The sequence below is a fragment of the Pristis pectinata genome, chromosome 9, assembly GCF_009764475.1.
Source record: "Pristis pectinata isolate sPriPec2 chromosome 9, sPriPec2.1.pri, whole genome shotgun sequence".
Classification (NCBI taxonomy): Eukaryota; Metazoa; Chordata; class Chondrichthyes; order Rhinopristiformes; family Pristidae; genus Pristis; species Pristis pectinata.
In genome coordinates this window covers 102,308,838-102,325,495 of record NC_067413.1, presented here as the reverse complement: position 1 = coordinate 102,325,495, position 16,658 = coordinate 102,308,838, and the positions used below count along the sequence as shown (strand labels likewise).

At 42.6% G+C, this 16,658-nt stretch overlaps 1 protein-coding gene across 1 annotated transcript in view; it reads left to right on the top strand.

Annotated features, from left to right (window-relative positions):
* The window catches only part of avl9 (AVL9 homolog (S. cerevisiase)), a 172,546-nt gene that overhangs the window by 152,650 nt on the left and 3,238 nt on the right, over window positions 1-16,658 (top strand). Inside the window, exon 15 of the mRNA XM_052022816.1 lies at window positions 15,219-15,307. Within this exon, the coding sequence (XP_051878776.1) occupies window positions 15,219-15,307 (89 nt within the window). The remainder of the gene's footprint in view (window positions 1-15,218; window positions 15,308-16,658) is intronic.

Below are 16,658 nucleotides of genomic sequence, written 5' to 3'. Positions count from 1 at the left end.
CAGTTTAACAGCCTTCTGTTCTTTGCCAGCTGCACCTGTGCCTCAGAAATTGCTATTTCACTGCCAGGAAACTGTTTTAACACTTCCTTCTCAAACACCTTCTTTTCCACATAATGGCCAGCTATCAATCTCTGAATATCTGCCTTTTCATTTAAATATGTTGTTAATTCAGCTGGAACACATCTTTTAAAGTCTTCCACCAGTATCAATTCTGTCAATTTATCGTAATCCCCATCTACATTTTTAGCCAGGCACCATCGTTCAAACATATTCTCTTTCCATTGGCAAATTCCATATAAGTCTGATCTGCAGATTTCCTCAAGTCTCTGAATTTTGTCTATAAGCCTCAGGGACCAATTCATAGGCCTTCAAAATAGCTTGTTTTACCTTGGTATAATCAGCTGCATCCTCAACAGACAAAGCAGAATAAGCTTTTTGAGCTTTACCTTTAATCACACTCTGTACCATAAGAGCCCATCCTTTCCTTGGCCAGTTTGAACTCACAGCAACCTTTTCAAAATGTTGGAAATACTGATCAACCTGATCTTCTTCAAACGGAGGGACTAATCGAACCTCCCTGCTGGCTGAAAAACCATCATCAGAATCAGATTCCGAACTCCTACGCTTCATTTGTAACTCATGCTGTCTGAAAAAAAAAAAATGTTAGTATATTAGAATTCAAGAATGTTAAACCTCGAACGTTAACCCCAAAACTAAACTCTTCGTGTGTGTGTGTGACAAAGTCCAAAACTCCCAGTTCCTGAATGGTTCTTAAAGTTCAGTTCCGCAAGCCATAAGGTGAAACATGAGCAAGGGCTTCTTCAACAACCACCGTTGTCTGAAGATAAGATGTATATGTAGAAAAACATAGAGAGAGTACATACGAAATCCAAATGTTCCACGATGGAACCCAAACGACACTTCAGTGTTTACTCGGTAGTGACTTCCTCACCCCGAAAAGCATCCGAACCGTGGTCGTCCACACACAAATACCTGTTTCCTTCTACAGGTCAGCAACAAAGTGAACTCCACCGGATTACTTCCAACTTCCATACATGGATTTCAGTGGCAAACACAGTTATTGTTTCGCATCCATCGATAGAGAAAACAAGCAGGCTGGTGTCTCTCTCCCTTCTCTCTCTCTCTTTCTTCTTCTAACTTCTTCAACAACGTCATTACGTCCTTTATCTTCTATTGACGTAAGCACGCCCCACACACACATACACACACACTCTCTATCTTAAAGGGACTTTCACTGAGTCCATAACACTATGCCTCTTATCATCTTGTACACCTCTATCAAATCACCTCTCATCCTCCATAGAACCATAGAACCATACAGCACAAAACAGGCCCTTCGGCCCACCATGTTGTGCCATCCATCAAACCACCCTCACACTACCTAACCCCTTCCTCCCGCATATCCCTCCATCTCACATTCCTCCATATGCCTATCCAACAAGCTCTTGAACCTGTCCAACGTATCTGCCTCCACCACCACCCCAGGCAGTGCATTCCATGCACCAACCACTCTCTGGGTGAAAAACCTCCCCCTGACATCTCCCCTGAACCTCCCACCCATAACCTTAAAGCCATGCCCTCTCGTCTTGAGCATTGGTGCCCTGGCAAGGAGGCGCTGACTGTCTACTCTATCTATTCCTCTCAATATTTTATATATCTCTATCATGTCTCCTCTCATCCTCCTCCTTTCCAGTGAATAAAGCCCTAGCACCTTAAGCCTCTCCTCATATTCAATACGCTCTAATCCAAGCAGCATCCTGGTAAATCTCCTCTGAACCCTCTCCAATGCCTCCACATCCTTCCTATAATGCAGTGACCAGAACTGAACACAGTACTCTAAGTGTGGCCTAACTAGAGTTTTGTAAAGCTGCATCATCACCTTGTGGCTCTTAAGCTCAATCCCGCGACTTATGAAAGCCAACATCCCATTGGCCTTCTTAACTGCTCTTTCCACCTGTGAGGCAACTTTCAATGAACTGTGAATATGAACCCCCAGATCCCTCTGCTCCTCCACACTGCCAAGTACCTTGCCATTTACCTTGTACTCTGCCCTGGAGTTTGTCCTTCCAAAGTGTACCACCTCGCACTTCTCCGGGTGAACTCCATCTGCCACTTGTCAGCCCAGCTCTGCATCCTATCAATATCCCTCTGTAAGCTCCGACAGCCCTCCACACTATGCACAACACCGCTGATCTTAGTGTCGTCCGCAAACTTACTAACCCAGCCTTCCACCCCCTCATCTAAGTCATCTATAAATATCACAAAAAGTAGAGGTCCCAGAACCGACCCCTGTGGGACACCACTACTCACTGCCCTCCAATCCGAGGGCACTCCTTCCACCACAACCCTCTGCTTTCTACGTGCAAGCCAATTCCTAATCCACATAGCCAAGCTTCCCTGGATCCCTTGGCCTCTGACCTTCTGAAGAAGCCTACCATGAGGAACCTTATCAAACGCCTTACTAAAATCCATGTAAACCACATCCACCACACTGCCCTCATCAATCTTCCTAGTCACCTCCTTAAAGAACTCTATCAGGCTTGTGAGGCAAGATCTTCCCTTCACAAAGCCATGCTGGCTGTCCCTAATCAGTCCATGATTCTCAAGGTGTTCATAAATCCTATCCCTTAGAATCCTTTCTAACAGCTTACCCACCACAGACATGAGACTCACCGGTCTATAATTCTCTGGCCTATCCCTCTTACCTTTTTTGAACAAGGGGACAACATTCGCAATCCTCCAATCCTCTGGCACCATCCCCGTGGACAACGAGGACCCAAAGATCCTTTCTAGCGGTTCAACAATCCCGTCCCTAGCCTCTCGAAGCAGCCTGGGGAAAATCCAGTCAGGCCCCGGAGATTTATCTGTCTTAATATTATTTAACAACTTCAACACATCCTCTCTCTTGATATCTACAACCTCGAGAACATTACCCCTACCAGCACTCCCTTCCGCGTCATCAAGATCCCTCTCCCTGGTGAATACCGAAGAGAAGTACTCATTGAGAACTTCTCCCACTTCCGCTGCCTCCAGGCACATTCTCCCACCTTTGTCTTTAATCGGACCTACCTTTACCCTAGCCATCCTCCTACCCTTCACGTACTTGAAAAAGGCCTTGGGATTCTCCTTAACCCTACTAGCCAACGCCTTTTCATGTCCTCTTCTAGCTCTCCTCAGCCCTTTCTTAAGTTCCTTCCTCGCTACCCTATATTCCTCACGGGCCCTGTTTGAACCTTGCTGCTTATACCTCATGTACGCTACCTTCTTCTCCCTCACAAGTCGTTCCACCTCTCTCATCACCCATGGTTCCTTCACCCTGCCATTCCTTCTCTGCCTCACCAGGACATATTTATCCCTAACATCCTGCATAAGATCCCTGAACATCGACCACATCTCCATGGTACATTTCCCTTCAAAAAGGACATCCCAATTTACACTCCCAAGTTCTCTCCTTATAGCCTCATAGTTCGCCCTTCCCCAATTAAAAATCCTCTTGTCCTCTCTACACCTGTCCCTGTCCATGACAATTTTAAAGGTTATGGAGCAATGGTCACTGTCCCCCAAATGCTCACCCACCAATAGATCCTTCACCTGTCCTGGTTCATTTCCTAAAACTAGATCTAACATGGCATTCCCTCTAGTCGGCCTGTCAACATACTGTGTCAGGAATCCCTCCTGGACACATTTAACAAATTCCGTCCCATCTAAACCTTTGGCACTAAGCAGGTTCCAGTCTATATTTGGGAAGTTGAAGTCTCCCATGATAACAACCCTGTTATTTTTGCTTCTCTCCAAACACTGCCTGCCAATCTGCTCCTCTATATCTCTACTGCTACGGGGGGGCCTATAGAATACTCCTAGTAGAGTAACTGCTCCTTTCTTGTTCCTTAATTCCACCCATACGGACTCTAGAGATGATCCTTCTACAACATCCGTCTTTTCCACTGCCGTAACAGTGTCCCTGACCAGTATCGCCACCCTCCTCCTCTTCTCCCCCCTTCCCTATCCCTCTTAAAACACCGAAAACCAGGAATATTCAATATCTACTCCTGTCCTGATGTTAGCCACGTCTCAGTAATAGCCACGATATCATAGCCCCCATACTTATCCAAGCCCTCAGTTCATCTCCCTTATTCCTGATACTTCTTGCATTTAAGTAAACACACTTAAGTCCATCTACGTTACTACTTTTATAGCCTGTATTCTGCTTCTCCTTCCCCAAAGCCTCTCTACCTGTTTGATCTAACTTTTCCCCATCCCCTTCTTCCTCTGACCTACTCCTCCGGTTCCCTTCCCCCTCACAAACTAGTTTAAACCCTTCCGAACCACCCAAGCAAATCTCGCCGAAAGATCCTTCTCTCCAAAGAGAAAAGCCCTAGCTCACTCAACCTATCCTCATAAGACATGCTCTTCAGTCCAGGCAACATCCTGGTAAATATCCTCTGCACCCTCTCTACAGCTTCCACATCCTTCCTATAATGAGGTGACCAAAACTGATCCAAGTGTGGTCTAACCAGAGTTCTATAGAGCTGCAACATTACCTTGTGGCACTTGAACTCAATCCCCTGACTAATGAAGGCCAACACACCATATGCCTTAAAAACCCTATCAACCTGTGCGGCAACCTTGCGGGATCTATGGATGTGGACCCCAAGATCCCTCTGTTCCACCACACTGCTAAGAGTCCTGCCATTAACTTTGTATTCTGCCTTCAAATTCGATCTTCCAAAGTGTATCACTTCACACTTTTCCAGGTTGAACTCGATCTGCTACTTCTTAGCCCAGGTCTACATCCTATCAATGTCCTTCTAGACTACAGGAGTTGTCCTTCAACAGCAACCTTCGAGACTATCTACAACACCACAAACCTTCCTGTCATAGGCAAACTTACTAACCCACCCTTCCACGTCCTCGTCCAAGTCATTTATAAAAATCACAAAAAGCAGAGGTCCCAGAACAGATCCCTGTGGAACACCACTGGTCACTGACCTCCAGGCAGAATACGCTACATCTACCAACACCCTCTGTCTTCTATGGGAGAGCCAATTCTGAATCCACACAGCCAAGTTTCCCTGGATCCCATGCCTGCTGACTTTCTTGGTATTGGTATTGGTTTATTATTGTCACTTGTACCGAGGTACAGTGAAAACTTGTCTTGCATACCAATCGTACAGGTCAATTCATTACACAGTGCAGTTACATTGAGTTAGTACAAAGTGCATTGATAAACAATAACAGTACAATGTGTCACAGCTGCAGAAAAAGTGCAGTGCAATAAGGTGCAAGGTCACAACAAGGTAGATCGTGAGGTCATAGTCCATCTAATTGTATAAGGGAACCGTTCAATGGTCTCATCACAGTGGGGTAGAAGCTGTCCTTAAGTCTGGTGGTACGTGCCCTCAGGCTCCAGTATTTTCTACCTGATGGAAGAGGAGAGAAGAGAGAATGACCCAGGTGGGTGGGGTCTTTGATTATGCTGGCTGCTTCACCAAGACAGCGAAAGGTAAAGACAGAGTCCAAGGAGGGGAGGCTGGTGTCTGTGATGCGCTGGGCTATGTCCACAACTCTCCACAGTTTCTTGCGGTCCTGGGCAGAGCAGTTGCTGTACCAAGATGTGATGCATCCAGATAGGATGCTTTCTATGGTGCTTCGATAAAAGTTGGTGAGTGTCAAAGGGGACATACCAAATTTCTTTAGCCTCCTGAGGAAGTAGAGGTACTGGTGAGCTTTCTTGGCCGTGGCATCTATGTGATTTGACCAGGACAAACTGTTGGTGATGTTCACTCCCAGGAACTTGAAGCTCTCAACCCTCTCGACCTCTGCATCGTTGATGTAGACAGGTGCATGTACACTGTCCCCTCTCCTGAAGTCAAATACCAGCTCCTTTGTTTTGTTGACTTTGAGGGAAAGGTTGTTGTCATGACACCATTCGTAAGCTCTCTATCTCCTTCCTGTACTCCAACTCACCACTGTTTGGTATACGGACTACAATGGTGGTATCATCTGCAAACTTGTAGATGGAGTTAGAACAGAATCTGGCCACACAGTCATGAGTGTATAGGGAGTAGAGTAGAGGGCTGAGGACGCAGCCTTGTGGGGCACCAGTGTTGAGAATAATCGTGCTGGAGGTATTGCTGCCAATCCTCACTGATTGCGGTCTGTTGGTTAGAAAGTCAAGGATCCAGTTGCAGAGGGAGGTGTTGAGTCCTAGGTCTTGGAGTCTGTGATAAGTTTGCTTGGGATTATAGTATTGAAGGCAGAGCTATAGTCAATAAACAATAGTATAACATAGGTGTCTTTACTGTCCAGATGCTCCAGAGCTGAGTGTAGGGCCAGGGAGATGGCGTCCGCTGTTTCGGTGATAGGCGAATTGCAGTGGGTCTAGATGAGCCTTCCATGAGGAACCTTATCAAATGCCTTATTAAAATCCATCTACACCACATCTACTGCTCTCCCTTCATCAATGTGCTTTGTCACATGCTCAAAGAATTCAATCAGGCTCGTGAGGCATGACCTGCCCCTCACAAAGCCATGCTGACTATCCCTAATCAGCCTATGCTTCTCCAAATGCCAATAACTCCTGTCTCTAAGAATCTTCTCCAGTAATTTGCCTACCACTGAAGGAAGACTCACTGGTCTGTAATTCCCAGAGTTATCCCTACTCCCTTTATTAAACAAAGGAACAACATTTGCCACCCTCCAATCATCTGGCACTACTCCTGTGGCCAGTGAGGATGCAAAGATAATCGCCAAAGGTGCAGTACATAGTTACATACAGACAAGTACATAGTTCTCTGAAAGTGGTGACACAGGTAGACAGGATAGTGAAGAAGGTGGTTGGCATGCTTGCCTTTATCGATCAGGGTATTGAGTGCAAGAATTGGGATGTCATGTTGCAGCTGAACAAGTCTTTGGTAAGACCACACTTGTAATTTTGTGTGTAGTTTTGGGTCCCCAGCTATACGAATCTGGAAAGGGCTTGAGTTACAAGAAGTGACTATCGGCTGGGGCTTTATTCCTTGGATCACAGGGCATTGAGGGGTAACCTTACAGAGGTATATAAAATCATGAGAAGCATTGATAAGGTGAATGATCACAGTCATTTCATAGATTGTAGGGGAGTCTAAAACTAGAGCGCATAGATTTAAGGTGAGAGGGGAAAGTTTTGAAGGGGACCTGACGGCCAAGTTTTTCACACACAGGGTGGTGGGTATGTGGAACGAGCTGTCAGAGAAAGTGGTAGAGGTGGGTACAATTACAATGTTTAAAAGATATCTGGACAGGTACATGGATAGGAAAGGTTTAGAGGGATATGGGCCAAATGCGGGTAAATGAGACTAGCTCAGGTAACTTGGTTGTCATGATGAGTTGAACCGAAGGGCCTGTTTCTGTGCTGTATAACTCTGTGACTCTAAATCCCAATCAGATATATTTTAGTATCCAATAGTTCTTAATTGGGATATTGTTAACTATTCATTTCTACATTTTTATCACTTCTAGAAAATTAATGACACACATGAACTAAAGTGCAAAATTGAGATCTGTTGGGAGAATAATTTGAATGGGAGTGGATGGGCTCATTCCATAATTTGTGATGTAATTTGGTTGAGTAAAGAATATTTTAGTCTGTTTTTTATATAGAGCGAATTATTTGTCCTATTGCACCACCTTGTGGTACTATTGACACAAAAATATAAAAATTATTTCCTGCAAAGGCAAACAGAGATAAGAATATGATTCTCAGAGGCTGGTTTAAAAATCCAATTAATGAAAATATTTAAGAAATTATTTTTGAAGTGGCATTATGCATAATCAAAGATCTAGAAAGACATGTTTAATTTGTTTCAGTATGCATAAATGTTCATGCATATAAAAAATGTAACAAAGTCTTCTTAGATTCATTTAAATACATATCTGCCTTTCTCTCTCAACCACTCTCATGGAACACAAATTTATCCCACATAGTTTGAAAATGTTACTTGTTTGCACTTATTTCAATTTAATTAAATAATTTCTGAACAGCATGTAAAGGATTGACTGATTTTTTTTTTCATTCAGAAGTCCACATTCTAAATTTTAGATGTTGACATTCTTCATTTGCAGTAACATCCCCACTTGTAATATTCTGAGATAATATCTGTATTTATATTAGTGGATGTGTGTAAATGAATGTAATGTGTGAATGATAACTACCTCCATTTAGGTTCAGACTTCTGCACATCCATTCTGCTTTTAACATTTAACTTTGGAGTTGTCTTAAAGTTACTCGTGCTTTGTAATTTTTTTGACAATAAACTTCTGTAGATGTCGTCACCTCAAGTATTCAGCAAAGATAGCAACAAATGGACTGTTTGCTAGTAACTTTTCCTTCAGTGAGACAATACACTTAGCTATTGTGTTTTCATGATTTATGTTTTTTTTTGAGAAGATAATGTGTGTTTATAAAAATCAGCACTCCAACAGTTATCTGGTTTGAACTGGTAGGCTGCTGAGAATTGTTTTTCATTTTAATTCATACCCTTTTATGGTATTTGGAGGGGATCATTCAGTCTATAGTGTCTATGCTAGCTCTCAGAGCATTCACATCAATCCTATTCCCGTATTTCCCTTTTACCTGTTCCCTCTCACATACCTATAAATGTCCCCTACGTTTTCTGCCACCCACCTACACTGGTCAGTTAATCCACCAACCAGCACATCTTTGGAACATTGGAGAAAATTGGAGCATCCAGAGGAAGCCCACAGAATCATAGAGAGAACATGAAAACCACACGGACAGCACAAGAGGACAAAATTGAACTTAAGCCTGCCACTGGTTCACCAAAGATCTGATAGCACAAGGACACATGTCCTGCATCAAGGATTATTTTTAGTTTTTTAAAACTTCATTTTCTTAGCAAACATGTTTAAAAAGAATTTCCATTTTCTTAAAAAGAATTCATCTGCGGTTATAAAAGGTGGGCAAGGGTGTTATACTTAAAACACAGTTAAAAACCCTTCCCATTTTGTATTTTTTAAAAAATCTTTGCATGGTACTACCATAGGAAACTTGCTGAAGGGGATCCTTGCATTAAAGCTTAATACCAGCATAAACCACTGCGTCCTCCCTGATACTTTAATATTAACATTGGACTTTTCAATATTAAAAATCCATTGGTACCATTTTGAATCAAATATATGAATAGTTTATTGAAAGTAGTAAGGCAGGTTGATAAAATGGTTAATAAAGCTGTTTGGGTGCTGGTTTCATAAGTAGAAGCATTGAGAACAAGAAAGGGGAAGTCATGTTGAACCTAGATGGATCAAATGGAATATCGTGTTCAGTTTCTGGTGCCTTCCTTTAGGAAGGTGAGAGGGTGCAGGCAGAATTTGAAGGAATGAAGAGAACTGTGAAAGGAAAGTTTAAGTAGTTTTGGGCACCACTGTTTAAGGAAAGATGTAAAGGCTTGAGAGGGGATGCAGAAGAGATTTACTAGAGTGATTCTGGGGACATGTGTTCATTGCTGGAGAAGCTGAGAACAGAGGAGGTTGATAGGGGAACTGACAGTAGTGTTTATAATAAATAAGGAATGCTTTTCCATGCAGGGAATGGTTAATATTTAGAATACACTGGCAGATAGCTATTAGTTAAAAGGTAGTTGAATGGATAATGGATAATGAAAATTAAAACTGCAGATGCAGGTGACAGAAGTATGTGTAGGTGAGCCTTTTGGGTCCAGTGACCATAATGCAATTAGTTTCAAGATAATTATGGATAAGGATAGGTCTGGTCCTCGAGTGGAGGTTCTAAATTGGAGAAAGGCCAATTTTGTGGAAATGAGAAAGGATCTAGGTAGGGTGGATTGGGATAAGTTATTTTCTGGCAAGGATGTGCTCAGTAAATGGAAAGCCTTCAAAGACTAAATTTTGAGAGTGCAGAGTTTGTATGTTCCTGTCAGGATTAAAGGCAAGGGTAACAAGTGTAGGGAACCTTGGTTTTCAGGGGATATTGGTGAGCTGGTTAAGAAAAAGGGAGAGGTGTATAGCAGGTATAGGCAACTAGGAACGGATGAGGTACTTGAAGAGTATAGGAAATGTAAGAAAATACTAAAAAAGGAAATCAGGAAGGCAGAAAGAAGACATGAGGCTGCTTTGGCAGATAATGTGAAGGTAAACCCAAACCTTAGTATCTACAGGTATATTAAGAGCAAAAGGATAGTAAGAGACAGAATTGGTCCCCTAGAAGATCAGAGTGGTTGTATATGCGTGGAGCCTCAGGAGATGGGGGAGGTCTTAAACAGTTTTTTTGCATCAGTATTTACTCAGGAAACTGGCATCGTGGATATGGAAGGAAGGGAAACAAGCACTAGTGTCATGGAACATATAGAGATTAAAAAGGAGGAGGTACTTGATGCTTTACAGTGAATAAAGGTAGATAAATCCCCAGGGCCTGACAAAATATTCCCTCGGACCTTGAGAGAGACTAGTGTAGAAATTGCAGGGGCCCTGGCAGATATATTTAAAATGTCCCTAGCCACGGGTGCGGTGCCAGTGGACTGGAGGATAGCTCATGTTGTTCCATTGTTTAAGAAAGGCTCAAAGAGTAAACCAGGTAATTACAGGCCAGTGAGCCTGACATCAGTAGTGGGTAAATTATTGGAAGGTGTTCTGAGAGATAGGACATATAAGTATTTGGACGGCCAAGGGCTGATTAAGGATAATCAGCATGGCTTTGTGCGTGGTAGATAGTGTTTAACAAATCTTGTGGAGTTTTTTGAGGAGGTCACTAAGAAAGTAGATGAAGGTAAGGCTGTGGATGTTGTCTACATGGACTTTAGTAAGGCCTTTGACAAGGTCCCACATGGGAGATTAGTTCAGAAGGTTCAGTCAATGGGTATCCATGGAAAGGTTGTAAACTGGATTCGAAATTGACTGAGTGGGAGAAGACAGAGAGTGGTTGTGGATGGTTGTTTGTCAGATTGGAGGCCTGTGACTAGTGGTGTGCCTCAGGGATCTGTGTTGGGGCCATTGTTGTTTGTTGTATATATCAATGATCTAGACGATAATGTGGTAATGTGGTAAGTTTGCAGATGACACTAAGATTGGAGGTGTAGTGGACAGCGAGGAAGGCTTTCAAAGCTTGCAGAGGGATCTGGACCAAATGGAAAAACGGTCCAGAAAATGGCAGATGGAATTTAATGCAGACAAGTGTGAGGTGTTGCATTTTGGAAGGACAAATCAAGGCACTGAGGAGTGTGGAGGAACAAAGGGATCTGGGAGTTCAGATACATAATTCCTTGAAAGTAGAGTCACAGGTAGACAGGGTTGTAAAAAAGGCTTTTGGCATCCTGGCATTTATAAATCAAAGTATTGAGTATAGGAGTTGGAATGTTTTGGTGAGGTTGTATAAATCATTGGTGAGACCAAATTTAGAATATTGTGTGCAGTTCTGGTCGCCGAACTACAGGAAGGATGTCAGTAAGATTGAAAGAGTGCAGAGGAGATTTACAAGAATGTTCCCAGGTCTTCAGGAGTTGAGTTATAAGGAAATGTTAGGAGCATGTTAGGACTTTATTCCTTGGAGTGGAGAAGAATGAGGGAAGGTGTGATAGAGGTTTATAAAATGATGAGGGGCATAGACAGGGTTAATGCAAGTAGGCTCTTTCCACCTAGATTAGGAAAGATAAGTACGAGAGGACATGGCCTTGGGGTGAAAGGGGAAAGGTTTAGGGGAAACATTAGAGGGAACCTCTTCACTCAAAGAGTGGTGGGAGTGTGGAACGGGCTGCCATCTGATGTGGTAAATGCGGGCTCGCTCTTAACTTTTAAGAGTAAATTGGATAGATACATGGACGAAAGAGGTCTGGAGGGGTATGGGCTGGGGGCAGGTAAATGGGACTAGCCGAATAATGTTTCGGCACAGACTAGAAGGGCCGAATGGCCTGTTTACTGTGCTGTAGTTTTTCTATGGTTTCTAAAAATCTGAAATAAAAACTGAAAATGCTGGAGACACTGCCGATTGGTTTATTATTGTCACATGTACTGAGATACAGTGAAAAACTTGTTTTTGTGCCATCCAGACAGATCATTCTGTACATGAGTACATCAAGGTAGTAAAAAAGAAAAAAAAATGAATGTAGAATATCGTGTTACAGTTACAGAGAAAGTGCAGTGCAGGTAGACAAATAAAATACAAGGGCCATGACAAGGTAGACTGAGTGATCAAGAGTTCATCTTTATCGTATCAGAGGTCTGTTCAAGAGAATTATAACCGGGTAGAAGCTGTCGTTGAGCCCGGTGGTACTTGTTCTCAAGCTTTTGAATCTTTTGCCTAGCAGGAGGGGGGAGAAATTAGATCTGTTGGTCATAATGTTAGCTCAGTTTTTCTTTTTTCACTAGCACAGCCTGTTGGGTATTTCCCACAGCTCTGCATTTCAGTTTTTACCTTCCTTTGTATTCTCTCTGAACACACTCATTAACCTTTCAACCAGATAGCTTCTTCAAAAGCTAATCCCACAGCAACCCTGATCTTGCCCTTTCAGAGTTATTGCCTTTGTCCTTTCCACTGTTACTAGGCCACATTTGGAGTACTGTGTGCAGTTCTGGTTGCCGCACTTACAAGAAGGATGTGGAGGCTTTGGGGAGGGTGCAGAAGAGTTTCATCAGGATGTTGCCTGAATTAGAGAGTATTAGCTATGAGGAGAGGTTAGACAAGCTTGGGTTGTTTTCTCTGGAGCATCAGAAGCTGACGGGAGGCCTGATAGACATTTACAAAATTGAGAAACACAGATAGGGTAGATAGTCATTTTCCCTGGAAATATCAAGTACTGGAACGCATAACTTTAACGTGAGAGGGAGAAAGTTTAAAAGAGAATTATGATGCAGTTTTTTTTACACATAGTGAGTGGTAGGTGCCTGGAATGCACTGCCAGGGGAGGTGGTGTAGGCAGACATAATAGAGTCATTTAGACAGGCACATGAACAGGCAGGGAATGGAGGGATTGTCGACCACTTGCAGGAGGATGGGATTAGTTTAATTTTTCATCAAGGTCTGCACAAACATGGTGGGCCGAAGGACCTATTCCTATGCTGTACTGTACTGTTCCATTATCCATGTTCAATCCTCCCCATTCCGTTCAACTTAAAATTCTCTTTCTCAGTTTTGACCAAGTTTCTTTAACCTAAAATATTAATTCTGTTTCCCTTTACAATATTGCTGCTTCACCTTCAGTGTTTCCAGCATTTTCCATTTTAAATAATAAATAAGTATTGAGCAGTAAAAAGGAAAATGGTGTCGTTGGTTGGTTGGAAAACACCAGTGGAACTAGCGCCTTGAGTTACTCTTTGAAACTGACGAGTTACAACTGAGGAGTTTCAACTAACGTGAAGGGAGTGGGCAGGCACGGTAGTGTAGCGGTTAGCTATTACACCGCCAGCAACCTGGGTTCAATTCCAGCCACTGTCTGTAAGGAGTTTGTGTGTTCTTCCCGTGTCTGTGTGGGTTTCCTCCGGGTGCTCCAGTTTCGACATTCCAAAGACTTACGGGTTAGGAAGTTGTGGGCATGCTATGTTGGCGCCGGAAGCGTGGCAACACTTGTGGGCTGCCCCCAGAACACTTTACGCAAAAGATGCATTTCACTGTGTGTTTTGATGTACATGTGACTAATAAAGATATCTTATATCTTTAAAAAAAAACTTAAAATTTCAATTGAAGTCATCAATGACTTTGTCCTGAGTAATAGTTTTAGTACCTATCCAGTAGTTGGTTTGATTCATCTGCTCAACTCATTTGTTCAGTACTAACATATTGGATTCTTCAGCACTTGGTTACAAATGAGACCCATTTGCATTAATTTCAAAACGGAATGACTTTTTGAACTACTTCAAAGTGGACAGTTCTGGTTTGTGGCCATCTTGTTCACAGTTTTCAAACTTGATTTCTTCAAATGCAAAGATCTTGGATGCTAATTCGAAATGATATTCAGGCAGGGAATCAAGTTCATGGGTAGTATTCCCAGATCCATTTTGGGAAAATTAATTCAGCAGTCTCTAATTGACAGATCTCTATTGTTAATTACCAATTTATTCAGCTAATGATTCTGCAACTGATCTGGGAAAACTCAATGCCAGTGTTGTCAAGTGACTATTTTATTGAAGTCTTCAGCACTCAGCTGTTCTTGACATTATGCCAAAACAGGGTCAATCCAGAACTCAGAACCTACAGAATTAAACAATTAGATGCAGGCTAATGGGCATAGCTCTCTGTCAGGCAGCATCATTGTCTATGATAGTGCAGGTTGAGTAGTAGATTCAAACATCAGGATGCTGTCCTTTCGTCATTACAGTGGGCTAAAACATCTGATCCAACAGTCCTTTAGAGTAATGATCACAATCAGCACCACTTGGCAAACCCTCAATGACCATGACACGGAAGGATTCTATTGGGCCCATTGGGCTTGCTCCACTGTTCTCATTCTTCTAAACTCCAGTGGATATAGGCTTAATTGATCCAATCTCTCCTCAAACGTTGATACTGCCTTCCCAGGAATCAGTTCAGTATTGCATTCTGTTCACGATAAAGAGCATCAGTCAAGGAGACCAATATTCCAGATGGGCTCTCACTGACCCCAGTGCAGCTACAGCAAGACATCTTTGCTCCTGTACTCAAAACCTCTTGCAATGAAGGCCACATACCATTTACTTTCTTTTGCTGCATCTGAACACTTCATTTCAGCAAATCTTATACAAAGATGTCAGGTCTTATTACACCTTTCCTTTTCCTGATCTTTCAACCATTCAGATACTCCATATTTCTGTTTTTGGAACAGAATAACCTTGCACTTATCTGTGTTCTACTTTACCATGCATTTACACACTCACCCAATTTGTTTAAAATAACATTGGAGCCATCTTGCATCTTCCTCAGCACTCATTCCCCCCACCCAACCTCCACCCCAGATTTGTATTGCCTGCAAACTTGGTTATGTTATATGTAGTTCCCTTATCCAGATCATTGATGTATTGTGGATAACTGTGACTCAAGCTTCAAACCCTCTCGTAACCCAGTAATCGAAGCTTGCCAACTGGGAAAATATTACCCTTTGGGATGCAATAAATGCTTCTATATCCACATAAACTATGATAACCTTAAATCAAAGCATATGTTCAGTCACTTGCTGAAGAAAATCACTCATTGAATGATTTTTGTTTTGCTTTAGTTCCGTACAGAATAGTGAACGTGGAAAGAAGCTTGGAAACGCAATGATCTCCACAAGCCGCAGCATGGTACAGACAGGAAGGGCAGTCAGTAAGTGCACTGCTTACTAACCATTAATTACCATGATGACACCATGCCTCACTGAGATGTTGGGTAGTTTCTCTCAACTACAGCCCCATTTCCCCCCCTCCTAGAAGAACCATTGTCAACCCACCCTTAACACCAGTTATCCTTAACAATTAGCAATTCTTCTATCCCCAGTACTTTTTCAACATTTACTTGAATATATTGTTACCTATCAGTCCATCAAATTCAAAAGTGACATCCTGTGTGGCTGGCCATGATTGGTCTTGGTAATAGGAGGCAGAAGATAGTGGCCAAGAGGTGTTTTCCTGACTGGAACTCTGTAACCAGTGGTGTACTGCAAGGACAGGTGCTGAGACCATTGCTGTGTAATGATTGAGAGGACAACAAAGGTGGGCAGATTAGTAAGTTTGCTGACAACGCAAAAATTGACAGAGTAATAGATAGTGAAGAAGGTTGTGAAAAGATACAGGCGGCTATAAATCAGTTGGAAAGTTGGGTGTAGTGGTGGCAGATTTAATCCAAACAAGTAATGAGTTAATGCATTTTGGGATGTCAAATACCAGCAGGTCTACCAGAGGGAAGTGGTAGACGCAGATGAAATTATAGCATTTAAAAGGCATTTGGACAGTTACTTGGATAGGAAAGGAATAGATGGATGCCTGCCCAATGTGGACATATCAGATTAAAGTAGATAAGTATCATCGTCAATATGGACAAGTTGGGCTGAAGGTCCCATTTCTATGCTCTACAACTCTGACTAAACAACATTCCCCGGACTTTTAAACAGCAAAATTTACACAAAGAAGCTTAACTGCCCCTTAATGGCTACATTATTTCACCCCATCAGAGAAATTCCCTCTGTTCCACCCATGAACTCCCCAACCTTCTTTGCTGTTTAGACTAACGTGTTTTCATTCTTCCTCAGTTCTGATGAAGGGTCCCAGACCTGAAATATTATCTGTTTCTCTTTCCGTAGATGCTGCCTGACCTGCCGTGTTTTTCCAGCATATCATTCTCATACTGGAGGCTTGTGACTAGTGGTGTACCTCAGGGATCTGTGCTGGAGCCATTGTTGTTTGTTGTCTATATCAGTGATCTAGATAATAATGTGGTAAATTGGATCAGTAAGTTTGCTGATGATACTAAGATTGGAGGCGTAGTGGACAGCGAGGGAGGCTTTCAAAGCTTGTGGAGGGATCTGAACCAACTGGAAGAATGGGCCAGAAAATGGCAGATGGAATTTAATGCAGACAACTGTGAGGTGTTGCATTTTGGAAGGACAAATCAAGGTAGGGCATACACAGTAAATGGTAGGGCACTGAGGAATGCAAAAGAACAAAGGGATCTGGGAGTT